This window comes from Astatotilapia calliptera, chromosome 15, assembly GCF_964374335.1.
Source record: "Astatotilapia calliptera chromosome 15, fAstCal68.1, whole genome shotgun sequence".
Classification (NCBI taxonomy): Eukaryota; Metazoa; Chordata; class Actinopteri; order Cichliformes; family Cichlidae; genus Astatotilapia; species Astatotilapia calliptera.
In genome coordinates this window covers 32762004-32786481 of record NC_137436.1, presented here as the reverse complement: position 1 = coordinate 32786481, position 24478 = coordinate 32762004, and the positions used below count along the sequence as shown (strand labels likewise).

The 24478-nt window shown below is 37.9% G+C and overlaps 1 protein-coding gene across 3 annotated transcripts; it reads right to left on the bottom strand.

Annotated features, from left to right (window-relative positions):
- Positions 1-17540: 17540 nt before the first annotated feature.
- LOC113032859 (uncharacterized) lies at positions 17541-21336 on the bottom strand. 3 transcript variants are annotated; one of them, XM_080289831.1, is made up of 5 exons: positions 19299-21336; positions 19060-19184; positions 18685-18784; positions 18470-18579; positions 17541-18236 (listed from the first exon to the last, which is right to left on the bottom strand). In XM_080289831.1, the coding sequence occupies exons 1-5, from the start codon at positions 19309-19311 to the stop codon at positions 18048-18050; spliced, it is 537 nt and encodes a 178-aa protein (XP_080145957.1). In that variant the 5' UTR covers positions 19312-21336; the 3' UTR covers positions 17541-18047. The 3 variants fall into 3 exon arrangements, 1 of the variants encoding a protein (XP_080145957.1); XR_013901844.1 differs by lacking the exon at positions 18685-18784 and having other exon boundaries at positions 19299-21330; XR_013901843.1 differs by lacking the exon at positions 18685-18784 and having other exon boundaries at positions 19060-21324.
- Positions 21337-24478: the final 3142 nt, after the last annotated feature.

Genomic DNA, 24478 nt, shown 5'->3' with positions numbered 1-24478 from the left:
GTCCATAACATGAAGCTTATCATACAAAATCTGTCCCTCGCTCTCCCTCTCTCTGTCTTACAGACACACACACACCACCACCATCAACATTGCTAAATTACTAATGGAAAACATTGACCAGGCCACTGCAATTGAGCAGCAGTGTCCATCCAACTCTTTTCATGGTTGTTGTAGTCGTCACAATTTTGTGAGGCCACATTGAAAAGGCTCGGATACGGAAGCGTGGAGCTGCCATCCAGGCAAAAGAAAAATAGAAAAGTATATTGTTCTAACAATATACTTTTCATGTTTGTACAACATACTATCATGTTAGTACAATATACATAATTATCACGTTCGTACAATATAAATGTTATATAGGCTACATCGCAGCTCCAGTCTCGGCTTCCATCAATGTCGTTCTCGTCTTTTCCCAGAGTAACAGCCAAACAGGAGGACCCATTGGCTAGCACTGTTTAGCCTTGCACGCATTCTTATTTTAAACTTAATCTGGAATTCATTGCAAACTGTTTGTGCGGGATATGAATGACAGGATTTTGTTTTTCTTCAAGAGTTAGTAAAAAACATCTCTTCTTGCCAAACATCTGCAGTTTGGCAGTGTATGCAGCACTATAATGACCAGACCTAATTCTTTTGAAAACCATACATCTTTCCAAAGGTCTCAACTTCATCAAACATCACCTAGACTCAGAGCTGGATGAGGCCAGCACAAACAGCGGCCTATTCGATGAAGATGATGGATCCATGGGGTCAGGAAAGCCAGAAGCAGGGGAACTGGAGAGGTACCTTTCATGTCCATTCACTGGAGGCGTGGTTCTATTGCATGGCATTCCTCACATCAAGAAGCTGTCGATCAAAATCAACACAGCTCTTCATGCATCTGGAGCTTGTGAAGGACTTCTCAGTCATGCAGGACTCCTGTTCACTGCTAAGCAGTTACAGCTTCACAGAATGAACCTTGAGAGCAAACTGCTGCTGAAGCTTAACCATCACTTCACTGAGTAAAGAAATGGCACATTTTTGATAAATATGCAGAAATAGATGCACACCCATACAATTTATTGTAAACTGAGCTGCCTTGTATGTACATATGTTGAAGATGCCTCGTTCTGTTTTCTCTGAGGCTGCTGTGCCATTTGGAGCCAAAATGAATATAGGTTTACAGCATATCTTGTCACTGGAAATTGTTTGCACTGTTTATATATTTATATTATTTACTGTAGGTATTGGTGAAAAAAGCTTTATGTTGTGAAAAACTGAAATGTGGAAATTTTTATTTTGTTGATCTTTTTACATATATTCCTGTTGAAAATACTAAAATTTGTATATTTAGTGTGAATGCTACATTACATTTAAAACATTTTCAGCTATTTTCCAACTTCCTCTCTGTGAATGTCAGCTTTTAGCACTTCAGCACTTTGGTTTTCAGGTGAAAATTTCTGTATTTTTCATCTCGTTCAACATTTTTAACTTAAATTCAGCAATTAATTCATTTCAGTGCATACATTCAGATTCAAGCATTCACACTGCAGTTTCTTCAGAAAATGCACTTTCTAGTTATTTATTTTTGTTTGTCTGATAGCATTTATTTAAAAAATAAATCAGACATTTTGAACAGTTACTTGCTACTTGAGTAGTCTTTTCACCAAGTACTTTTTTACTCTTACTTGAGTAACATTTTTGAAGACTACTTTTCACTTTTACTTGAGTAATAATATTTTAAGGTAATGCTACTCTTACTTGAGTACAATTTTTGGATATTCGACCCACCTCTGCATTTAACTATATACATCTATACAGTCCCTGACACCAAAACAAGCCCCTATCCTAATTAGGACATACATTCAATCTTTCTCTTAATAGTTATTTGAGAACATAAAGCCAACACAAAACACAACACAAAGCAACAATGAAAACCAGCACAAAAAGACTTCTGTAAAGTGATTCATAAAGTGATCACCACAGAAAAAATGAATGCAAGCCAAACTATATCTAGTTGGTATCCCCCAAGACCATGCACCAGTGTAGGCTCCTTCCTCATTATAGAGGTGAAAAGTGCAGTTAAAAGTATAATAATATGCATATTTTATTTTTCTTTCTTTAACTCACATTGATTACCTAAACATGCAATTTAGATCAGTGGTGGTATCAGTACAAAGACAGCACGCCAGTCATGTCACATGTATCGCTCTGTGATATGACCAAAATCTCATATCCCGATATAAGAATTCTATCGTCCCGATAACGATATAAATCACAAAAATGTAACATTTTCTGTAAATTCTGTGAATCTCAGGCAGCTCGACTTGCGGGAAGTGTTTGCAGCTGCGCGTCATGTAGTTGGAGTCAAGTGTTTTAACCGATGCATGAAACTATACATTTTTAGACAAAAGTTGTAACGGCCGCCGTTTTCTTTGTGAGTATTTATTACACGGCGTGCTGCGGGGAAAAGCCTTTTCTAAGGTTTGAGTCTAAGGTTTATTTTTTAGCACCAGGCAGCTCTTTTTTTTACTTCTCATCCGTAAAGAATCTGCTCTTTCACGTGATTCAGTTTATTTTGAAAAGTCTCGACAGGATCTTGAGCTTTATTGTGAAAGGTTTGTGTGGAAAATAAACAAGCGGACACGCAATGGTTTTACCGTCGTTGTTGTTAACGACAACGCATAAAAACAGGCGCTTGTCCATCCGTAGTTTGGTTATATAAAATATAAGAGAAAGAGAGAACTTTAAGAAATTAATATAGCAACTACAGTGACCATCAAAACGATGAAAAAATATTACCGTAAAGAGTTTATTTTGCGACACCACGAAACAAAAGATAGCGTAAAATGAAACGATAGACGTTTTTATATCGTCATCCGATGTATATCGTTATATCGAACAGCCCTAGTCACTAGTGATGTGTTTTACCCATTACATTCATTTAGGTTTTTCCCGCTGTACAAGAGGGTTGCTTCCCTTTGCCTTTGGGTCTAGGAAAGGAAATTGAATGTCATTTGTGCCTATCCGCCAAACAACAGTTTACAGTGCCCAGCATCCTTACAGTCACTGGTAGGGGTTCTGAACAGTGTGTGTGAGGAGTTCGGAGAGACCATGCAACAAGACTTTCAGTTGGAAGAAGGAGTCTTTTCAGGCTTGGTTAGCCTGCAGGACTCCAGTGGAGCTGACAGGTACCAGCAGGCTAAGCAGCGTGGTGCTCTGGCAGTTGCTAATGCAAAAGCTCGGGCATGGGAGGAGTTTGGGATAGCAGGAATAGCTAAACTGCCCACTGCTTCACTGAGTGAATGGGTTAAATGCAGAGAGGAGTTTCCCCACGGGGATCAATAAAGTATACATTACACATTATCATATTTGATGAGACTAAAACCACTTCGAGGCCAACCAAAAGTCTTTTTACAAACTATCAGTCATGATCAGTCATCATCAGTTAGTCCAGTAGTTTCCAAACTTTTTTTTGCTAGGCCCCCCTTTCCTTTACAAGAAAAATGTTTGCGCCCCCCCCACCACCTAAACCCCCTGCACAAACACATCCTCCAACCACACACACTCATATTTTGTTTTCAAACTCCATTGCGGTTTATTTCACACCTCAGACATTTAGTAAACTATTTTTTTTTTTGATTTTTATTGATTAGCATTCAAATATCTCAGTGAAAACAGAACAAAGATCTACCACAAAGCAAGAAAGCATGAGACAAGGCTAATCAAAAGGTATTGGCTGAAGCATTTGCTTATTACGCCAACCCTTTCCACAAAATATCTTTTTGCATGCAGTGCCAAAAAGAATCAATTTTGTTTTCTTTATATTTAATGATAACTTATTTACATCAAACCAGTTTTTTATATATTTAACTCCTTTTCCGCTGTAGTCAGAAGCTGTTCTAGATTTTTACCTGAGCAGTACAGAGTGGTATCATCAGCAAACAATACACATTTAAAGATAAAGATGGCACCGGTGAGGTCGGCTGCCGTCACGACTGCTCCGACCACTTTTTCTTTGTTTTTTAAGTTAGTTTTCAGCGTTTCTAAATCGGCAAAATCATCACCATTGGGTACATTAGGTATGACAGTGACACTCTTGTTTCTATTGGTTTACAATGTACTCACAATTCGAAGTTCTTAACTCCGGATCCGAGCTGGCCGAGTGAGATCTTGAGGAAGAACAAAGGGAAGCGGCGGCCTAGAGGGAGCCGGCGTCAGGAACAGGCTGAGAGCTCGTGCACACTGCACACCTCTGCCTAGCATCCTGCTCGCCAACGTCCAGTCACTGGAGAACAAGCTTGACGACCTCAGGGCCAGGGTAAAGTTCCAGAGAGACGTTCGGGACTGCAATCTCCTCTGCTTCACCGAGACATGGCTGAACCCAGCGGTGCCGGACCACGCCATCCAGCCGGCTGAGTTCTTCTCGGTTCACCGCATGGACAGGACACGGGACTCGGGGAAGTCAAGGGGAGGCGGCGTGTGTTTAATGGTGAACAACAACTGGTGCAACAGTGCAAACGTTGTTCCTCTCACACGCTCCTGCACACCAAATCTGGAACTACTGTCCATCATGTGTCGTCCTTTTTATCTACCTCGGGAATTTACATCGGTCATTATAAGTGCCGTTTATATTCCACCACAAGCGGACACGGTCACCGCCTTATGCGAGCTGTATGAGGCACTCACACAGCACCAGACACAACACCGGGACGCTGCGCTTATTGTGACGGGGGACTTTAATAGTGCCAACCTCAAACGTGCAGCGCCGAACTTTTATCAACACATCACCTGCCCCACCAGAGGTGAAAGGACACTGGACCACTGCTACACTACGGTCAAGGACGGTTACAAGGCACAACCCCGCCCCCCGTTTGGCAAATCTGATCACGCCGCCATCTTCCTCATGCCAAAATACAAACAAAGGCTGAAACAGGAAGTTCCGGTTCAGAGGAAGGTCGCGCGCTGGACTGATCAATCGGTGGCCGCGTTACAGGACGCACTCGATGACGCAGACTGGGGCATGTTCAGAAACAGCTCCGATGATGATGTCAACGTGTTTACGGAAGCGGTTGTGGGATTCATCGGGAAACTAGCGGATGATACCGTGGAGACAAAGACTATCACAACGTTTCCCAACCAGAAGCCGTGGGTGGATAAAACCATCCGCGACGCTCTGAGATCCCGCACCACTGCCTACAACACGGGACTCACGACGGGGGACATGGACCCGTACAAAGCCGCGTCATATAACGTGCGGAGGGCGGTGAAAGAGGCGAAGCAGCGCTACGGGAGGAAACTAGAGTCACAACTCCAACAGAGTGACTCTAGGAGCCTGTGGCGGGGACTAAGGACAATAACGGACTATAAAGCACCAACAACCGGTATGACGAACGCGGCCGTGACTCTGGCAGACGAGCTGAACACTTTCTATGCTCGCTTCGAGGCTGCAGCTAAGGACTCCAATGATGCTAGTGTTAGCGGCGCTAACGGCTGCAGACAGGAAGATACTGCCAGCACCGGAAACGTGCTCGTCATCTCCGAGCATGAAATAAGGAGAGCCTTCAAAAGAGTGAACACCAGGAAAGCAGCAGGACCAGACGGCATCCCAGGTCGTATCCTCAGAGACTGCGCATACCAGGTAGCTCCTGTGTTCACTGAGATATTCAACATCTCTTTATCTCAGTCGGTGATCCCCACATGCTTCAAAGAGTCCATCATTGTTCCTGTCCCGAAGAAACCCCACCCTGCTTCTCTCAATGACTATCGCCCTGTAGCCCTCACCTCAGTAGTGATGAAGTGCTTTGAACGCCTGGTCAGAGACTTCATCATTTCTTCACTACCAGACACACTGGACCCACTACAGTTCGCTTACCGTCCAAATCGTTCCACAGACGATGCCATCTCTCATCTCCTCCACACATCACTCACTCACTTGGACACTAGAAGGGGGAATTATGTTAAAATGCTCTTCATAGACTACAGCTCTGCATTTAACACCATAATTCCCTCCACACTCACCACCAAGCTGGAGCATCTGGGACTCAGCTCATCTATGTGTCAGTGGATCTCCAACTTCCTAACTGGCAGACCACAGGCAGTAAGGATGGGCGGACATGTCTCAGCCTCCACCACTCTCAGTACTGGAGCCCCCCAGGGGTGTGTTCTGAGCCCCCTGCTGTACTCTTTGTACACATATGACTGTGTGGCCACTACCAGCTCCACCACCATCATCAAGTTTGCTGACGACACCGTCGTGGTGGGCCTGATCTCTGATAACAACGAGACGGCCTACCTGAAGGAGATTAGGAATCTGGAGAACTGGTGCCAGAGGAACAACCTCCTTCTAAACGTCAGTAAGACAAAGGAGCTGATAGTGGACTTCAGCACTAAGCAGGAGAGGAACTACCAGACCCCCGTCATTAACGAGTGCCCAGTGGAGAGAGTGGACAGCTTCAAATACCTCGGAGTTCACATCACGCAGGACCTGTCATGGTCCTGTCACATCAACACCATGGTGAAAAAGGCCCGTCAGCGTCTCTACCACCTCAGACGCTTGAGAGACTTCCAACTGCCCTCCAAGGTGCTCAGGAACTTTTACTCGTGCACCATAGAGAGCATCCTGGCGGGAAACATCTTAACCTGGTTCGGAAACAGCACCATGCAGGACAGACGAGCTCTACAGAGGGTTGTGCGGTCATCTGAGCGCACCATCCGCTCCAAGCTCCCTGACCTGCACTCAATCTACAGCAGGCGGTGCTGGACCAAGGCCAGGAAGATCGTGAAGGACCTCAGCCATCCCAACAACAGACTGTTCTCTCTGTTGAGGTCAGGAAAGCGATTCCGCTCCCTGAAGACCAACACAGAGAGACTGAGGAGGAGCTTCTTCCCGCAGGCGATACGGTCTCTCAATCACACCACCACACAGTACTGACCCACACATACAGTTCTTACACACACTGGACATTCTGGACATTGTTTTCACTTCATTACTTAAATCACGCTGCTGTTATTGTGTATATATTTATTTATATTTCTTCATACATTCTTATATAGTTCTATATTGTGTATTTTGTTGTACAGTTATTTTATTTTCAACTTTAATTTATATATTTTATCTTATTCTTTCCCAGTTAAATTTACCCTTCATTCTAATTTGTGTTGTACAGTTATTTCCTTTTTAACCTTAATTTATATTTTATTCCTTCCTAGTAAAATTTACCCTTTTTAATTTTTCATATTTATTTCCCTTTTTAATTTTTCATATTTATTTCCCTTTTTAATTTTTCATATTTATTTCCCTTTTTAATTTTTCATATTTATTTCCTATCTTATTCATAGCCTTTTCCTTTTTTGTTTTCTTTAGGTCACAAGCAGTTGTCCAAGCATTTCACTGCATATCGTACTGTGTATGACTGTGTACGTGACAAATAAAATTTGAATTTGAATTTTGAATTTGACATTTTAACAGTTTGGAAATGCTACATATGTCATTTATATATAATATAAATAATTTAGGGCACAGAGCCCTGAGGAACACCACAAGTTACCTTCAACTGCTTAGATTTTACATTATTGAATTCGACATATTGATATCTTTCATCCAGGTAACTTTTCATCCACTTGTATGCTAACCCTCTTATGCCATATCTCTCTAGTTTATTCATTAATATAGAATGATCAATTGTATCAAACGCCTTTTTTAAGTCTATAAAAACACCAACAGTATATTCCTTATTAGCATTAGATATCCCTTCAACAAGTTCCATCACTGCCATCGAAGTGAACCTTTTCACTCTAAAGCCATATTGGTTATCACTTAGGAGATTATGCTTCTCAATATATTTATCAAGTCTATTAACAAATAACTTTTCTAAAATTTTGAGAACTGTGGGAGTAGTAATATTGGCCTATAATTGGTAAACTGACATCTCACTCCGTTTTTATGGATTGGAATAACTTTTGCTATTTTCATTTGTGAGGGAAACACACCAGTTTGAAAGGACAGATTACAAATGTATGCGAAAGGTTGTACTATATATTCTATAATACTTTTAACTAATATCATGTCAATACCAAAACAGCAAATACAAGTAAACTGCAATAAATTACAGGTAGTAATAAAATACACTGCTAACTCTTTTACGCTACGTCCACACCTACACAGGTATATTTGGAAACGCAGCTGTTTCTGTGCATTTGGACCTTTCATCCACACGTGAACGGCGTTTCGAATCATCGAAAACTGAGATTTTTTTTAAAACTCCTTTTTTGCGTTTACGTGTGGACGAGGAATACAGAGTTCATCACGCAACATCAAAGGTATGTGCCTTTTTTCACGTCACGCTGTGTGCCACATTATTGTTTACATGAGATGAATTGCAGAATGGCAGATAGAGACAAAATACTGTTACTGTTAATCCTACTATCTTCTGTTTTTACACGCTTACATTTACACACGCAATTACTGTCCCTCCATTTAGAAAGGCAGAGGCATCATGGTGTAATTTTACGTGTAGTTGTTTTTTTCCTGTATAATAATGTTTAACATTACTAACAATACATTTTTCAAAAAATGCCTCTCTGTGCAAAAACATAAACAACTGTGAGATGCTGTTTGTCCGTGATTTGAACCCGGGGAACAAATCATGGCAGGATCAGCCTGATATTATTTGTATCCCACTGTAACTTTACTGTATAAAGAGCTAACATCTCCAAAACGTCAGTAGTTAGTCATTACAAGAAGTGTTTGTGAACTAAAAATCAAGAATGTGGGATACTGTTTGTCCATGATTTGGAGAGCCCAGTGCGTGCTCCCGACACAGGGAAAAACAATTCTGCAGAGGAGACCTACCTTGGCACTTGTGCAGGTGAAGTCAAAGGGAAGATATGCTTCACCATATTTTCAAGTCTTTGGCTTGGAAGGAAGTTGGTTTGGAAACATATTTGGCGATGCTTCATCTTCTGCTTTGCGTTTGTGTGGGCACCCCTTCAAAAACCTGTCCATTATGCTAGCAGTGTCCAAGCATTTTTTTTTTTCCATACCACGCCCCCCCCTGCAATGGCTCTGCGGGCCCCACACTTTTCGAACCTCGAATTCAGGAGGAACAATGTGGCTTTTGTCTTGCCCATTGACATTAGATAAGCTCTTCATCCCATCAAAGATATTTATGGCTGCTGGGGAGTTTGTTCAACTAATCTACATGTGTTATGTGGACTTGAAGAAGGAATTTGACTGGATCCCTTGGGGTGCTTCGGGAGTATGGGTTATCTGGCCCATTGTTACGGGCCATTCAGTCCCTAGTTTTTATAGATAGATGTTTCTAGGCATAGCTGTTCATTTTTCATTTTATATATAAATGATATATATAATGTTACCAAACTGTTAAATTGTGTTTTGTTTGATACCAATCTATATTGCTCAGGTCAAAACCTTGAGCAGTTTTTGACTACAGTGGAAAAGGAGTTAAATATAAGGCTGGGCGATATGGCCTAAAATCCATATCACGATATAATTTGAAGCACGTACGGTAATGATATATATCACGATATATTCTTTTCTTCTGTATAATGTATTTCCCACTCTATAAGGCGCACTTAAAATCCTTTAATTTTCTCAAAAATCAAGAGTGTGCCTTATGTATGAATTCTGGTTGTGCTTACTGACCTCGAACTGATTTTGGCAGGCAGAAATCTGTTAAAAAATGTTTTAGTACAACTTTGGTAAGCCACTGCTATGACTGTCGCCAGGCATAATTTGCAGATGATAATGGTTGTAGCCGCTGCGATGCTTTCAACCAAAACAGGCGCAGCTTGATGACATCATCAACATGCGCTATTGCGATAGAGCGGTATAGTCAAAATCTCTATCGTTGGCCAAATTTATATAGTTTCTATCGTATATCGTTTATATCGCCCACCCCTAGTTAAATATATGAAAAATTTGGTTTGATATAAATAAGTCATTGTTAAATATAAATAAAACAAAATGTATTATTTTTTGGAACCGGACAACTAAAAAATATGGTTAAAATGGAATTGAAATTGAAAGAGTGTGCAAAAATAAATTTCTTGGAATAATAATAAAAGTTTTTTTGGAAGTCTCATATAACCCATGTGAAAACAAAATAGTCAAAAACCATTGCTATTCTCCACAAAACAAAGCATGTCCTAAACAAGAAATCATGATATACGCTTTATTGTTTTTATATCCATATATGACATATTGCTTAGAGATATGGGGCAATGCCTATAAAACCAATGTACTTCCTATCTTTAAGTTACAAAAAAGAGCTATAAGAATTATGAATCAATAAAACTATAGAGAACCAACTAACATTTTGTTTATTAAATGAATTGTATGATCTAGTTGAATAATAAATGGCACAGATAATGTACAAAGCACAAAATAAAATGATTTGCTGCGGTACTCAGAAGCGGTTTAAGCCAGAGTGAGTCAATATTACTTGAGGGGAACAGATTAAAAAAAATAATATAAAAACTAGATAAGAAAATAAAGCAAAGATGTGTTTGTGTTAGAGGTGTCAATTTGTGGAATAGTTATGACAGTGACTTAAAAAGGTGTAGTTCACATTCCTCGTTTAAAAACATGTTTAAAACTACAGTATTGGAAAAATATATAAATGAAGAATGAAGAAGAGAAATCATGACAGTGCTGAAATTCTTGGTTCTTTTGCCTGGATTATTGTTATGAAATCTAAATGAATGTATTTTCTTATCTAAGATGGAAGTCTTATTATTGTTTTGTTTTGTTCTTTTGCTTCAAGCCTTATGTAAATGAGCTGCTTGCAGAACAATCTTTCATTAAAAAGTTTGGCATAACAAGCATGTGCTACAGCAGATACCTTTGATTAGCCTTCTCTTGTGTTTTCTTCTGTATTCATTGAGAGATTTGAATGGTAATACATAGAAAATAACAAAAATAAATACTAATAATAATAATAAAGAAGGAAGTGATTTCTTCCAGACAACTCCACAGTGTTCCTCAGCAGCTCCCTGTAGAATACTAACATCATTCCTTCTCTCCTCATCCTCAATGTCTTTCTTTCTTCATTGACTGTTCAGCTTTTGACAGTTTTCTTTTGGCATAAGATCCTCTTTTACCCACTTTGCTAAACGTATATGTTATATATATATATATGCTTCACATATACAGTGAAGTTTCCTCATCTGCCGTTATTTTGTTGTTTCTCCATTTCACAAACATAGGCTACATTTGTGAATGTTAGAAGTGAATATAATAGAAAATTAAGGGTAAAATGTGTTTTACCCTTATATTTAATTTCCACTGGCACTATGGGATATTTAATGTCCCCATGCACACACATCTAACTTCCACCCATTCTGCCTTCAGCAATGGCCCCTGGCAAACCAGGATTTGATGGACCAACCATGGTTTACATTTGTGAGTGTTAGAAGTGAATATAATAAAAAAAATGATTTAGAAAAATTAAATTTTTAAAGTTCATAATGTGACCATAATGTGACTACTGTTACTGAGACTGATTCCAATGATGATTCAGGTTATCTACCCTGTTCCCGTTAAAATAATCCAGCATCTGACTTTAAAGGACTATGCACTTCCACTTACACACACTACTGTTGATATCTTAATTTGCATCTTCTAAGTAAGTTTACTGCTCCACAATTTTGCAAAGAATTATGTGCCATGCCTTTTTTTTATTCAGCTCCAATCTCAATCGAAACTAGAAAAATTTGCATTTCCTGCGAAAATGCTGTGTGGATGCCTTAACGCTGAAGATGTCTGCTGAAAAAAGCTGAAAAAGTTGAAAAAAAAAAAAAAAAACATTGCCCTGAGCAGGATTCGAACCTGGCCCTTCTGGTCTAAAGGCAGCAATTCACCTCACTGCACCAAACTCATTCACACAAAGAAGAGGTGGAGAGAGTGACAATTGTGGTGAAATTAGCAGAAGCTGCTTAGAATTGTGCTGATAAGAGGTGAAAAAGCTAAACATTTGGCAGAAAAGAGGTGAATCAGAAGAATTTCTGCTGAAAAGAGGCAAAGAAACAAAAAGATGAGCTGAAAAGAGGTGTAGAAGCAGAAGTACTTGCTGAAGATGGCTGTATGTGTAATGACACACTGGAGAGCAGTGACACACAAGAAAGCAGAGCGCATGCAAGCAGGGAACATGTGTAGCAACTGTCACAGGTAGGATTCAAACCTCTGCCACCGGGTCTCACGGCAGATGCACTACCCTCTGAGCCAAATGAGTTCTGGTCACAAGCAAAGATATGATGAGAGGGACAATGTGCACTGTGGAGCAGAAGCTCAAATTAGCAGAAAAGAGGTGAAGAGGAAGAACTTTGTTGTGAAATGAGGTAAAGAAACTGAAATTTGTGCTTAAAACAAGTGAAAAAGCTGAACTCTGAAATCCTGCTAAAACAGCAGAAGAGGCTGACATTTTTCAGCTACTCATTGAGCCAAACTGGTTCTCACGTAACTGAAAAAAGGTGGAAAAGCTTACAATTCTAATGAAAACAGCAGAAGAGGCTGAGATTTGTGCTGATAAGAGGTGAAAATGCTGAACCAATCAGAGGTACTGCTTCTGTCTGCTTCATCAGGCTGTGTACTTGTATGTATTTCTGCCATAGACTGTTAACAAGAATGTGAGGTCCATATTAGAAAAGCTGCTAAAATCATAAAACTTTGCAGAATTGTAATAAATTATCAATATGAATTACCGGTCTGTGATAGTGTATAAATTTGTACTCAAAAACTAGGTGGGATAGAAGCATAATTCTTGCACTGGGTGAATCAGCGGACTTTGGTGTACTTTGACTACGATTTACATAGCTCTTTGTATCTCCGTCGCGGAGACATGACGAGAGAAGAAATGGCTTAATTTTCGGAGTTTGAAAAATGAGAGGAGGACAGATTTCCACCCCTCAAACATGTTTTTGCAGAAACACTGTAATTTCGCTTAAATAGTATGAAATAGCAGTAATACTATGATTTGGCAGAAATACTACTTTTTAGCACAAATACTATTGTACAGAATGGTGTACGTCAGTTTAATGCTGGGTGGTGCTGCAATAGTAACTATCCTCGGTCAGAAGGAGAGGCTGACATCCAGGGATTAGATTACCACAGGTGGAGTTTATTGGCGGTCAGATGGATGGTACAGGGAGGCATGGCATACAGTAGGAGGATGTGGAGAGGTGATATGGTGTGGTTTCTATGATTAAGAACACTGGCAACAAATTCCTCCACTACAAATCAGTCTGATACCACTTCTTACAGGGTTCACGTTTACTAAGGCACTACCCAAAAGGCGCCACAAGAGGGCACTCCAACACAAGAGATGACCTATTTACACTGTAAACACCCCCTACTTAGCCACTACATACTACAGTGATATTACAGTATACAAATTCACACAAATACTATGATTTGGCAGAAATACTATGACTTAGTAGTAATACTATAACATAACAGTTCAATGTTCTTGCACAAATACCACAATATGGCAGAAATACTATGTTTTAGCATAAATACTGTGATTTGGTATAAATACTACGATTTGGCACACATACTATATTCCGCAGATACACTATAACATAACAGATATTCTACGACTTAGTAGTAATACTATAACATAACAGAATTATTAATTGGGCACAAATACCACAATTTGGCAAAAATACTATGATTGGGTACAAATACTATGATTTGGCAATAATACTGCATTTTAACACAACTACTGAGATTTGATTGAAATACTATGATTTTGAAGAAATACTATTACTCCATACAAATACGATGCTTTGGGACAAATACTATGTTTGGGTTCCAATACTATGATGTGCAACAAATACTATGATTTGGCACAAGTACTATGATTTAGTACAAATACTATGATTTGGCAGAAATACTATGCCTTAGTAGTAATACTATAACATAAGAGATATACTATGGTTTTGCAGACAAACCAAGTTTTCTGCACAAATACCATGATTTGGAACAAATGCTATGATTTAGCAGAAATACTAAGATTGGGTACAAATACTATGATTTGGCAATAATACTGCGTTTTAACAACAACTACTGAGATTTGATTGAAATACTATGACTCCATACAAATACGATGCTTTGGCACAAATACTATGATTTGGCAGAAATACTATGACTTAGTAGTAATACTATAACATAACAGATTTCCTAAAAAAAACTATGAAATTGCAGTAATTCTATGACTTGGCAGAGATACTACGTTTTAGTACAAATACTATAACAACGCAGAAATACTATGACTTAGTAGTAATACTATAACATAACAGTTCAATGTTCTTGCACAAATGCCACAATATGGCAGAAATACTATGTTTTAGCACAAATACTGTGATTTGGTATAAATACTACGATTTGGCACAAATACTATATTCCGCAGATACACTATAACATAACAGATATTCTACAACTTAGTAGTAATACTATAACATAACAGAATTATTAATTGGGCACAAATACCACAATTTGGCAAAAATACTATGATTTGGCACAAATACAATGACATGGCAAAAATACTATGATTGGGTACAAATAATATGATTTGGCAATAATACTGCATTTTAACACAACTACTGAGATTTGATTGAAATACTATGATTTTGAAGAAATACTATTACTCCATACAAATACGATGCTTTGGGACAAATACTATGTTTTGGTTCCAATACTATGATGTGCAACAAATACTATGATTTGGCACAAGTACTATGATTTAGTACAAATACTATGATTTGGCAGAAATACTATGCCTTAGTAGTAATACTATAACATAAGGGATATACTATGGTTTTGCAGACATACTATGTTTTTGCACAAATACCATGATTTGGCACAAATGCTATGATTTAGCAGAAATACTATGAATGGGTACAAATACTATGATTTTGCAATAATACTGCGTTTTAACAACAACTACTGAGATTTGATTGAAATACTATGATTTAGAAGAAATACTATGACTCCATACAAATACGATGCTTTGGCACAAATACTATGATTTGGCACAAGTACTATCATTTAGTACAAATAATGTGATTGGGCAGAAGTACTATGTTTCAGTACAAATACTATGATTTGGCAGGAATACTCTGATTTAGCAGAAATACTATGTTTTAACATAAATACTATCTTTTGGCAGAAATTCCTGCTAAAAAGGACTATTTCTGCTTTTTAGCAGAAATACTGTAATTTGGCATAAATACTATAATTTGGTATAAATACTGTGATTTGGCACATATAATATATTCAGCACATATACTATAACATAACAGAAATATTATGATTTGGCCCCAAAACCATGATTTTGCACAAATACCATGATTTGGCAAATATACTATGATTTTTCAAAAAATACTATGATTTAGCAGAAGTACTAAGATGTAGTAGAAGTACTTTGCTTTAGCAGAAATACTATGATTGAGGAGTAATACCTAAACATAGGAGAAATATTGATACACAGACACACATACACAAACAGTAAAGGGAACAGGAGCTGTTGAGAGTCTGGGCTTGGTATATGTAGGTCAGTTAAATTAGCTGCACCTGCTGTAGTCAGCCCTTACACACGCAGACACAGAGAGAGGTGTGAGTTTTCTTCAGTGTATTTCTGACATTCAGGATTCCCCTCGAACAAATGGCCATAATTTCCTAACCGTAGAGGCTAGAACGGTCATTCAGACATTGTTTTGTTCAGAAGAGATGGGGGAATCTTCAGGTCTTCATAATTCAGAGATAAAATATAAATTATTAAAGATATATGACTTGTAATACACTGTAACTGAGTAGAGGCGAAGCAAAAACTGCCTTGACTTGCTCTCAAACAACCTTTGGTAACTCTAAATCTATATGGAGCATCAAAATCATTCTTTCACCATAAGAAACAGCAGGCTTTGGTGAACAGTCATGGAAATTTTCAGGGCTCTGTGGAAATCCATCAAAAAGATATGATGAGAGAAAAAAGTGACTCATTTCCAGAATTTGAAATCTGATGAAATCTGAGCGAGGGACAAATTTCCTACCCTCAAACAAGTCTAACTCATCTCAGAACGGTAATAGGTGAGAAAATAATTCTTGAATTGTGAGCATCAGGAGTGTCTGAAGATATACCGGGACAAGCCTCATGTCTTAACTTCGCTTCGTTAAGGAGATATGACAATTTGAAAATGCCTCTCATTAGAGAAATCCAGCGGTGATTTTGAACAAACTCTCCATTGAGTTTATATGGAGAGTTTTCTCACTTTGTGTTACTCTGAGGAGATTTGCAAAATAACTATGAGTCCCACAACAATGATAGGGACATTTTCTGAAAGCCAGCAAAAATACCTACGTTTTGGTGTATAATCTGTGGGGCTTGAGTGGAAATTGAGCGAGTAGCAAGAAGTTGTTTGGACATGAAGAGAAAATTCAAACAGTTTCACTGTCCCCTCTGAGTTAATTGCATAGCAACCATAGCAACGCATGTATTTTCTGAAAAATCACAATTTTGCAACTGAAGACTTAAAGAGAGATAAGATGAAAACAGTAGAAGATCTGAAAAAGCTGAATCATACAGGAATAGCCCAATCATTTGAGAACGTTTTAAAGTTTGAATGGAGTTTCTAGGTGAAAGTATGAGGCAGTAGTTAAGTTTCAAAGACAAGAAAGTTTTAGCAGAATTGTGGAAGTTTCCCATTCATTTCAATGGGACAAATTAAAGGAAAAAAGTGTAATATTTTAAAAAGTATAATAGTAATAAACACCAAAAGTCATAGCCGGCATAAGCAGAAAGAGCAGAACAGTTTAGAGTTTGAACGGTGAAAATAGCACAAAAATTGTGGAAGTAGATCCACGGCGAAAAGTGTACGGAAACACCCGGAATAATAAAGAATAAAGAGAAACAGGAACTCAATAGTGTGGATGCCTATTAAGGCATCCACACAATAATTCGGCTAAGGGGAAAGAGAGAAATCTTATTAGACTTGGTTTGCTTGCTACATACACTGCAAAAACAGCTATACTTGAAACAAGCCAAATATTCTTAAATCTGACAAATTTTTCTTGTTTTGAGCAAAAAAATCTGCCAATGGGGTAAGCAAAAGTTGCTTGACTAGAATTCTTAAAACTAGCAAATTAATCTAACTGCCATATGCCTTTTAACTAGACAAAATTGTCTAAAATGTATGCTTATTTGAAGAAAATGTGACTTATTATAAGTAAAAGACACTTTGATATTTAGAAAATCTGCACCTAAAATGAGTATTATGCTTTCTTGAACAAGCTGTTTTCAAGAATTATTTGCTTACTTTAAGATTCTACACCTTAATTTAGATTTTTCACATTAAAAAAACACCTTACTATAGGACAAATTTTCTTAAAACTGAATTGTTTCTTTCTTGATTGAGCTAACTATAAGAATTATGTTTCGACTCTGAGAACAATAATCAGCAAAAATTCCTGAGAATAAGACACCATCTCTTCAAAAAGCTACTAAAAATAAGGGAATTCATCTTAAATTAAGACAGCAAAAGCACTCTTAGATTTTGCGCTTTTATTGACACAGCAATGGGTCAGTAACTCACTGAGGTCTGTTCCAGGAGAATCATGCCTAAAATTATACATTTCAGCAGGGTACTGTGTAACATGGCCAATATAAGAAGTGCATATTCCAGATACTCTTAAAATGAATAATAACAGTATAACACACTCATGGCTGGTATCAAAAATAAATTTTGCTGAAGCTTAAAACAATCACTATTTCAAATCCTATATTACATAACATTTTAGAAGAACAAGTTTAACGACCACACAAACAAACATGTGTTTTACATTTGAACAACTTTTCTATAGAAAAAAAAAACAACCTCACTGACTAACACTGAGTCTGATAAACAAGGCAGATGGAGTCTGTCATCTGGGAGACTCACTCAATGAATGACTTCCACTCACCAAGCGCCTTCTTGTAAGAGGGGGTTGAATCTCGGTCATGGATGGAGTCTTTGAGTATTTCAGTTTGCAAGACAGACAGCAGCGTGGAAATGCACTATGGATATGTGAGGTGGAGGGCATAGTAATATGCCATCAGATAGAGCAGTCCCTCATTAAGATCCTTCCGGTCAAAAGTGCTCACCGGTGTGGTTCCAACAGCTATCATGCAGTTGCCTTCAGAGACAAGCAGAACTGGACAAGCCAGGGGTCGCTGACGCAGGTAGCCTTCAGGGTCTTCTGAAGTCTACATGACAGAAAAAAAAGAGTATTAGAACAAGACTGTAAGAAACACAATTTTTGAGTTGCATTACAGTTTAAAATAGATCAACTTTTTTTGTAGGTTTTATTAACATCAACATGTTATGGGGATCTGAACTTTAAGAATATTTGACTGACTCCACAGTAAAATATATAAAATGAAAACATGAGTAACTGCAAAATTCAACAATATATACACATAGAATATTGCAGCCTTACCTTTAGGACATGGAAAAAAGCCTCACTACAGATGCCCAGCTTCTTAGGTGGTACTGTGCTGGAAGGGAAAAGCATGGGAAGGGCTCTGAACACAGCTGCTGCATGTTCCACTGGTTTGAAAAAAGAAAAATAAGACAGGGCAACACCATTAAACATTGCAAATAATGTAATCTGCAAAGCATAAATGTAGACAAATCAAGATACTGTAGCATTACCTCCATCCAAAGTTTTTGGATGGAGGTAAGTGCTGGGTTCCTCTCTGAAGAAGTCACCATCTCCAGTAGTTGTTAGCGTTTTTTCAGCAGCAGTCTTGTTCTAAAATACAGTGTACATAGGGCTAATTTCACATAAAATTGCACACGAACTTTAGGTCTCTAAATATGAAAGATAGTACAACAAAATATCAGTAAAGTGTTGAACAATAAAAAATATGTATATTTAATAAATGGGTAGGCCACTTGATTTAAATCAAAACTAAAGAAGATTCTACTGTCTATCTGTTAAGTGAGTACTGGTGGAATTATTTGAAACTGCATAAAACAAGCTGGTGTGTTCTCAGTTTTGTCACACAGCGATAGGACAGAACTTACTTCTTCACATTTGTGCACTGCAAGCCATAGAGCCCGACGCCTGAGGCAATGTTCAGGACCAGGAAACAGATCTTTGATGTCATCTCGTGAAAGTGATGAGAGCAGGTCTTCTCCAACATTTGCTTCTGCAATAGGAGTTTCCAATTATCACTACATTGCATTATCCTCATGTGCAAGCCAGCTGACAGCTTTGCTTGGGTAACAGACAGGATACATAGGAAACATAATTTAATATTTACCATTTAAAACCATGACTCTATTCCATTATTCTCCCTCCTCACTGCTCCACAGGTTCTAAATTACCTTCCTCCTATTGACTGGTAAAAGTAATATATTTGTGATACATCAATTAAATGCATGTATACATATAAATGTATTTATTTTTTTTTGCTTCCTGGGCTAAAGTATATAATGAAATAACTTCACTAATAGAAATTTGAAACTCCCACAATTTCTGTAAAACTGGCATTAACTTATGGCACTTTGCACACTTGTTGAATAAATTCACAGACACTGAAACTAATAACTGGACATGAATTCTTTCATAACTTTCTGCACTAGCATATTTAAAAATGCTAATGCAACTAAGCTAACCGCACAGCTAAGCTAAGCTAACAACCGGGTATAGCCTGCCATGCTAGCGACTTAACATGCAACATACCAGAACACAAAACATAGAAAAAACAAAACAGTCACATACCTTTCAGGTTGGCAATTGTTACTTCGTCCAGTTTTTCCATAGCGTGCCTTAATTTCTTCACACTGTACCAACTGTATCGCATCTACACCCAGACCCCAAAATCCTGCAATCCAACCGCTTAGGCACGGAGCTAGAGGCGGGAAGGTGGGCTGTACCAACTCAGGAGTATGGGGTTGTGTACGGAAATGGTTTAGTTCGCTCTTTTATACCTATAAAATGATATATATTTAAATATTTGACTATTTAGTTAGATTATGTTCTGTAAATACTGACGTGTGGGTGCTGTTACTTACTACAGCTGTTATAAGGCACTGAATTAGGATAGCCATTCCTACCCCATAATGGAATAATCCTGGTTATCTTGACTTTATGGGAAAAGTAGTTCACAGACCAGTAAAACTAAATGATTTGGCGCTGTGTTATCTACATCGTTTTTGTGGGTCTGACCCTCAAATCCCTACTGAGTCATATTAATTCTGCACATAGCCATAGTCCAGATTTCCGTGAAGATTGTGGCATAGATGCATGTGTCAAAGAATATCGTGTTTACAGCTAATTTTGGTATCACATTCTTCGAACACACTCCGACCACCTTGCCAATGGACGATGCAGCTGATCGATTAGGACACAAAAATCTGTAAGGTGAGACTGACTATATACTTTAATATCTTTGAAAATAATCATATAAAATATTCATGTTAGATGTCTACTTGTTTTTACAGCTTAACAGTAGATATGTTAATGCTTATTCCTTATAATCCACAACAATGCTATCTATTTATAAAGAACATTCTGATAGTGTTTAATTTCTTCTACTAGAGAAAACAACATTTTGTATTTTTTTAAACTTTTGTTTTAAATAAACCAATTGTCATGGTCCGCAGTCTCCTTGGTTGTTTGTGTTTATTAATATTCATTGTGTCAGTTAGTTTCCTAGTTATTTGTTAATTATTTCCAGTGTTTAGGTGTTCTCTGTACCTCCCTTGTCTTCAGTGTATTGTCCCTGGTTCGATATTCGTGTTTATTCCTGTTTTACTTTGATAGTCCCTGCCTTGCATCGGTGTATTCTCCTCCTGGTCTCTTCTCATCTGATTAGTGTCAGCTGTGTTTCGTGCCTGTCTGCCAATTCCTCGTTTCCTTTTGTGTGTGTATATTTAGTGTGTTCTTTGTCGGATCGTCTGTATTCTCTCCTGTGTTATCATCTGTGTTCCCTCCCTGATGTTTTCATGTCTTATGTTCCTTGTTCAAGGTTGTAAGGTTTTTGCAACATTTTCCATGTTTCCTGTGTTCTTTAGTTTAGCTTTCCCATTTTAGGTTTTTGAGGATTTTTCAAGGCTTTTAAACTACAGTTAAGCTGCCAAATAGCAATGAGCATTAAATGAATATCCATTTATTAAACTCAGCTTGAAAACATGCATATTTTAGAGTAAATTATAAAATGCAGTATATTTCTGACATTAAAATTTTTTAGAAATTATCAGTGTACCTTGTATTTAATTTCCTTATCCGCAACTAGTCAATTAATCAACCAATCTCAATTGCAGTTCTAGGAGGGAACCCTCATCAGCAGTGAACAGAAATCTGAGTAACATGTGGGCATACAGGATTGATTCAGTGGTGGAAAGCCAGCCAACAATGATATGATATGAGATTCCATTCCATATTACAGTTTCACACACAAAGATATGACATGTGCGGTCATGAAATATTACCTGGGTGATGTAATTGGACTACACGTGAGCTCAACATATGTTTTATAAAAGGTACACTGCTTTACATGCATGAACTGTATTTTCAGGTTATTGTTTTGGACAGTTTTGTGACAATTTTTAAAATGAGGTTGTTGTTTTCCTATAAATTCTGACAGTTGAATGCGATTTTAGCATTGCCATAGTATAGATATACTGATGCTGATCTATTATTCTGTTTGACATGGCCTAAAGTGAATGAGTTGTGCTGTTTCTGTTTTTCAAATGGGCCTGTATTTCATGTTTACCATGTGCTTTTAGTTCCTGCCTTTGTTCATATACTGCATATTGTGTCAAACTTGACAGCAATTATATTAAACTTTAGTGTCAATAAATACATTTCTTAAACTGAGCAGCTGTTTAAATGCCCTTACTCTTGAAATGAGAAAAATAATCTTATTTTTATTCTGGAAATTCAACCAAACCATTGTCATGCCTTGTAACTGGTAAATAAAGCTCAAGATGAGCTGAAATATCCTTTTAAGGAAAAGTTAGACATATTTTCCTAGAATAAGCTTTATTTTCTTGTCCAAAACTTGCTTGTTAAGAATATATTTTCTTTTTAGGCAAAAAATAAGAAAAAATGTCCATAAACAAGGTTTTTTTTACTTTCTTGAAAATTGTTTTTTGCAGTGTAGGCCTGTGTGCCTGTCAAGGAAAATGGAATGCACTCACAGGTAAAACCTCCTTGACATTTGCTATTTTTTGACAATATTTTCTTCTTTAGTATTTACACTGAGACCAGAAATTAGACAGGGGTCATATCCACTGACTTCCAATCATGATAGAACTACGGTGGCTGGGAAGTGCAAATTGCAACAAATTAAAAAATTGCAACAAATTACAAAAACCCGCAACAAATTACAAAACCCCGCAACAAATTTAAAAAAACCCACAACAAATTAAAAATCCTTGACGGAAAGGGATTGTCTGAAATACCGGAAGTGACACAACAATTAGTCTTACTCCATATTTGTAGCTCAGAAAAGTGATTCGGGATGTCAACAAACGTCGAGAAACGCACTCCTCACAGCGCTTCCTCATTACCCTGACGGTGCTCGCTGCACTACATAGAGAACTGGAAAATGTTTTGCCCGTTTTGTGGCTTTTCACCCCTTTTTGTGCTTCCTGTGGACAGTCTCTGGAGCTTTTGCGGGACACAGACCAGGCTGAAGGATCAGAGTCCCCAGGGACATCAAAACAAACAGAAAATTCTGAACAAAGTAATTTTGATATATTACTCACTTTTTGTTCTCTTCAGACAGTCTATGCTATTTCAGTTAAATAGCACGTTTATTTACCATTTTGGCTCCGGTTTCTTTTTATGTTTGCTTATACTTTATTCTCGTCTACGTTTAGTAATGGAGAGTGCTTATAACCCTGTTTTGATGTTAAACGTTTTTCATTCAACCAAAACAAACATGTCCGTCATACAAGCAGTTCATGGAGTACAAAAAATCAAAATCCAAAGAGCCTTCAGCTGTGGAGCAAAATTAAAACTCAAGCAACAGAGTAAACCTGTCAAGGTAAGCCATCACAGGTAAATTTATAAACAAGGATTTATTTAATTATTTAATTATTTAATTATTTAATTATTCTTAAAGTGATCTTGCTTGTATTATTTGTTTCTAGATCAATATAGGAATAATGGTGTCACAACAAACGGACTTAAAACCGCTAAGAGGGAAAACACTGCCCTTATTTATTAGCCCCGAAATTACAGCCCCTGACCTCTTGAAGCAGGCTGTAGAAAAAATTATAACATTCAACAAGGACTTGGTGGAGGGACCATATGTCCTTTTGTATCCTGACTGCACAGAGGTGATAAATGTGCCTGGGACAGAAAGGCCATTCCGATTGGCAGACTACAAAGAGGAAATAGGAAAGAACTACAACAGGATTTCTCTTTTCATTTGCCCAGAGAGCCACTTCAAACAAGGTTTGTTAATTTTATATTTTGACGTGTTTACATATACAACAACTAATAATGTGTTTATTTTCTCAGCTCTGATTTCAGAGGATGGTACCTCAGACTCAGACCTTGAGATTGTGATTACATCAAGAAGCACAGCTGAGTTCAACCAGGCAGACACATTGGTGTGTACTTTTTTACCCCTACACCATGCCAGAGGCCTGTGAGTGGCCCTGGCTAAGTGCTCTATTTTTTTTATCTATAATGATCATAATTCTGTAACATCCATGGGTGGATTATTTTCATTGTGTGATTGTATGTTCTTTAAAAAAAAATTATTATCTTTTAAGTATTGATGAACTATCTAAATGCGATACGAAGTTGGTGAAAGCTTTAAAAAGTGCATATTTTTCATCTTAGGTTTTCAAACCACAAGACCAGAGTACCCCTAATGGTAAACATGCAGAGAAGGAGTAAGTTATTTCAGAGCTTGTTCTGCTATACAGTGGGGCAAAAAAGTATTTAGTCAGCCACCGATTGTGCAAGTTCCCCCACCTAAAATGATGACAGAGGTCAGTAATTTGCACCAGAGGTACACTTCAACTGTGAGAGACAGAATGTGAAAAAAGAAAAAAAAATCCATGAATCCACATGGTAGGATTTGTAAAGAATTTATTCGTAAATCAGGGTGGAAAATAAGTATTTGGTCACCTCAAACAAGGAAAATCTCTGGCTCTCACAGACCTGTAACGTCTTCTGTAAGAAGCTTTTCTGTCCCCCACTCGTTACCTGTATGAATGGCACCTGTTTGAACTCATCATCTGTATAAAAGACACCTGTCCACAGCCTCAAACAGTCAGACTCCAAACTCCGCCATGGCCAAGACCAAAGAGCTTTCGAAGGACACCAGGAAAAGTATTGTAGACCTGCACCAGACTGGGAAGAGTGAATCTACAATAGGCAAGCAGCTTGGTGTGAAAAAATCAACTGTGGGAGCAATCATCAGAAAATGGAAGACATACAAGACCACTGATAATCTCCCTCGATCTGGGGCTCCAC

What these genes read in the sequence shown, in the direction of transcription:
- LOC113032859 (XM_080289831.1), bottom strand. An exon ending in TCCAAAAACTTTGGATGGAG is followed by an intron (nt 18,580 to 18,684) that starts GTAATGCTACAG and finishes TTTTCAAACCAG; the next exon opens with TGGAACATGCAGCAGCTGTG. An exon ending in CTTTTTTCCATGTCCTAAAG is followed by an intron (nt 18,237 to 18,469) that starts GTAAGGCTGCAA and finishes TCTGTCATGTAG; the next exon opens with ACTTCAGAAGACCCTGAAGG.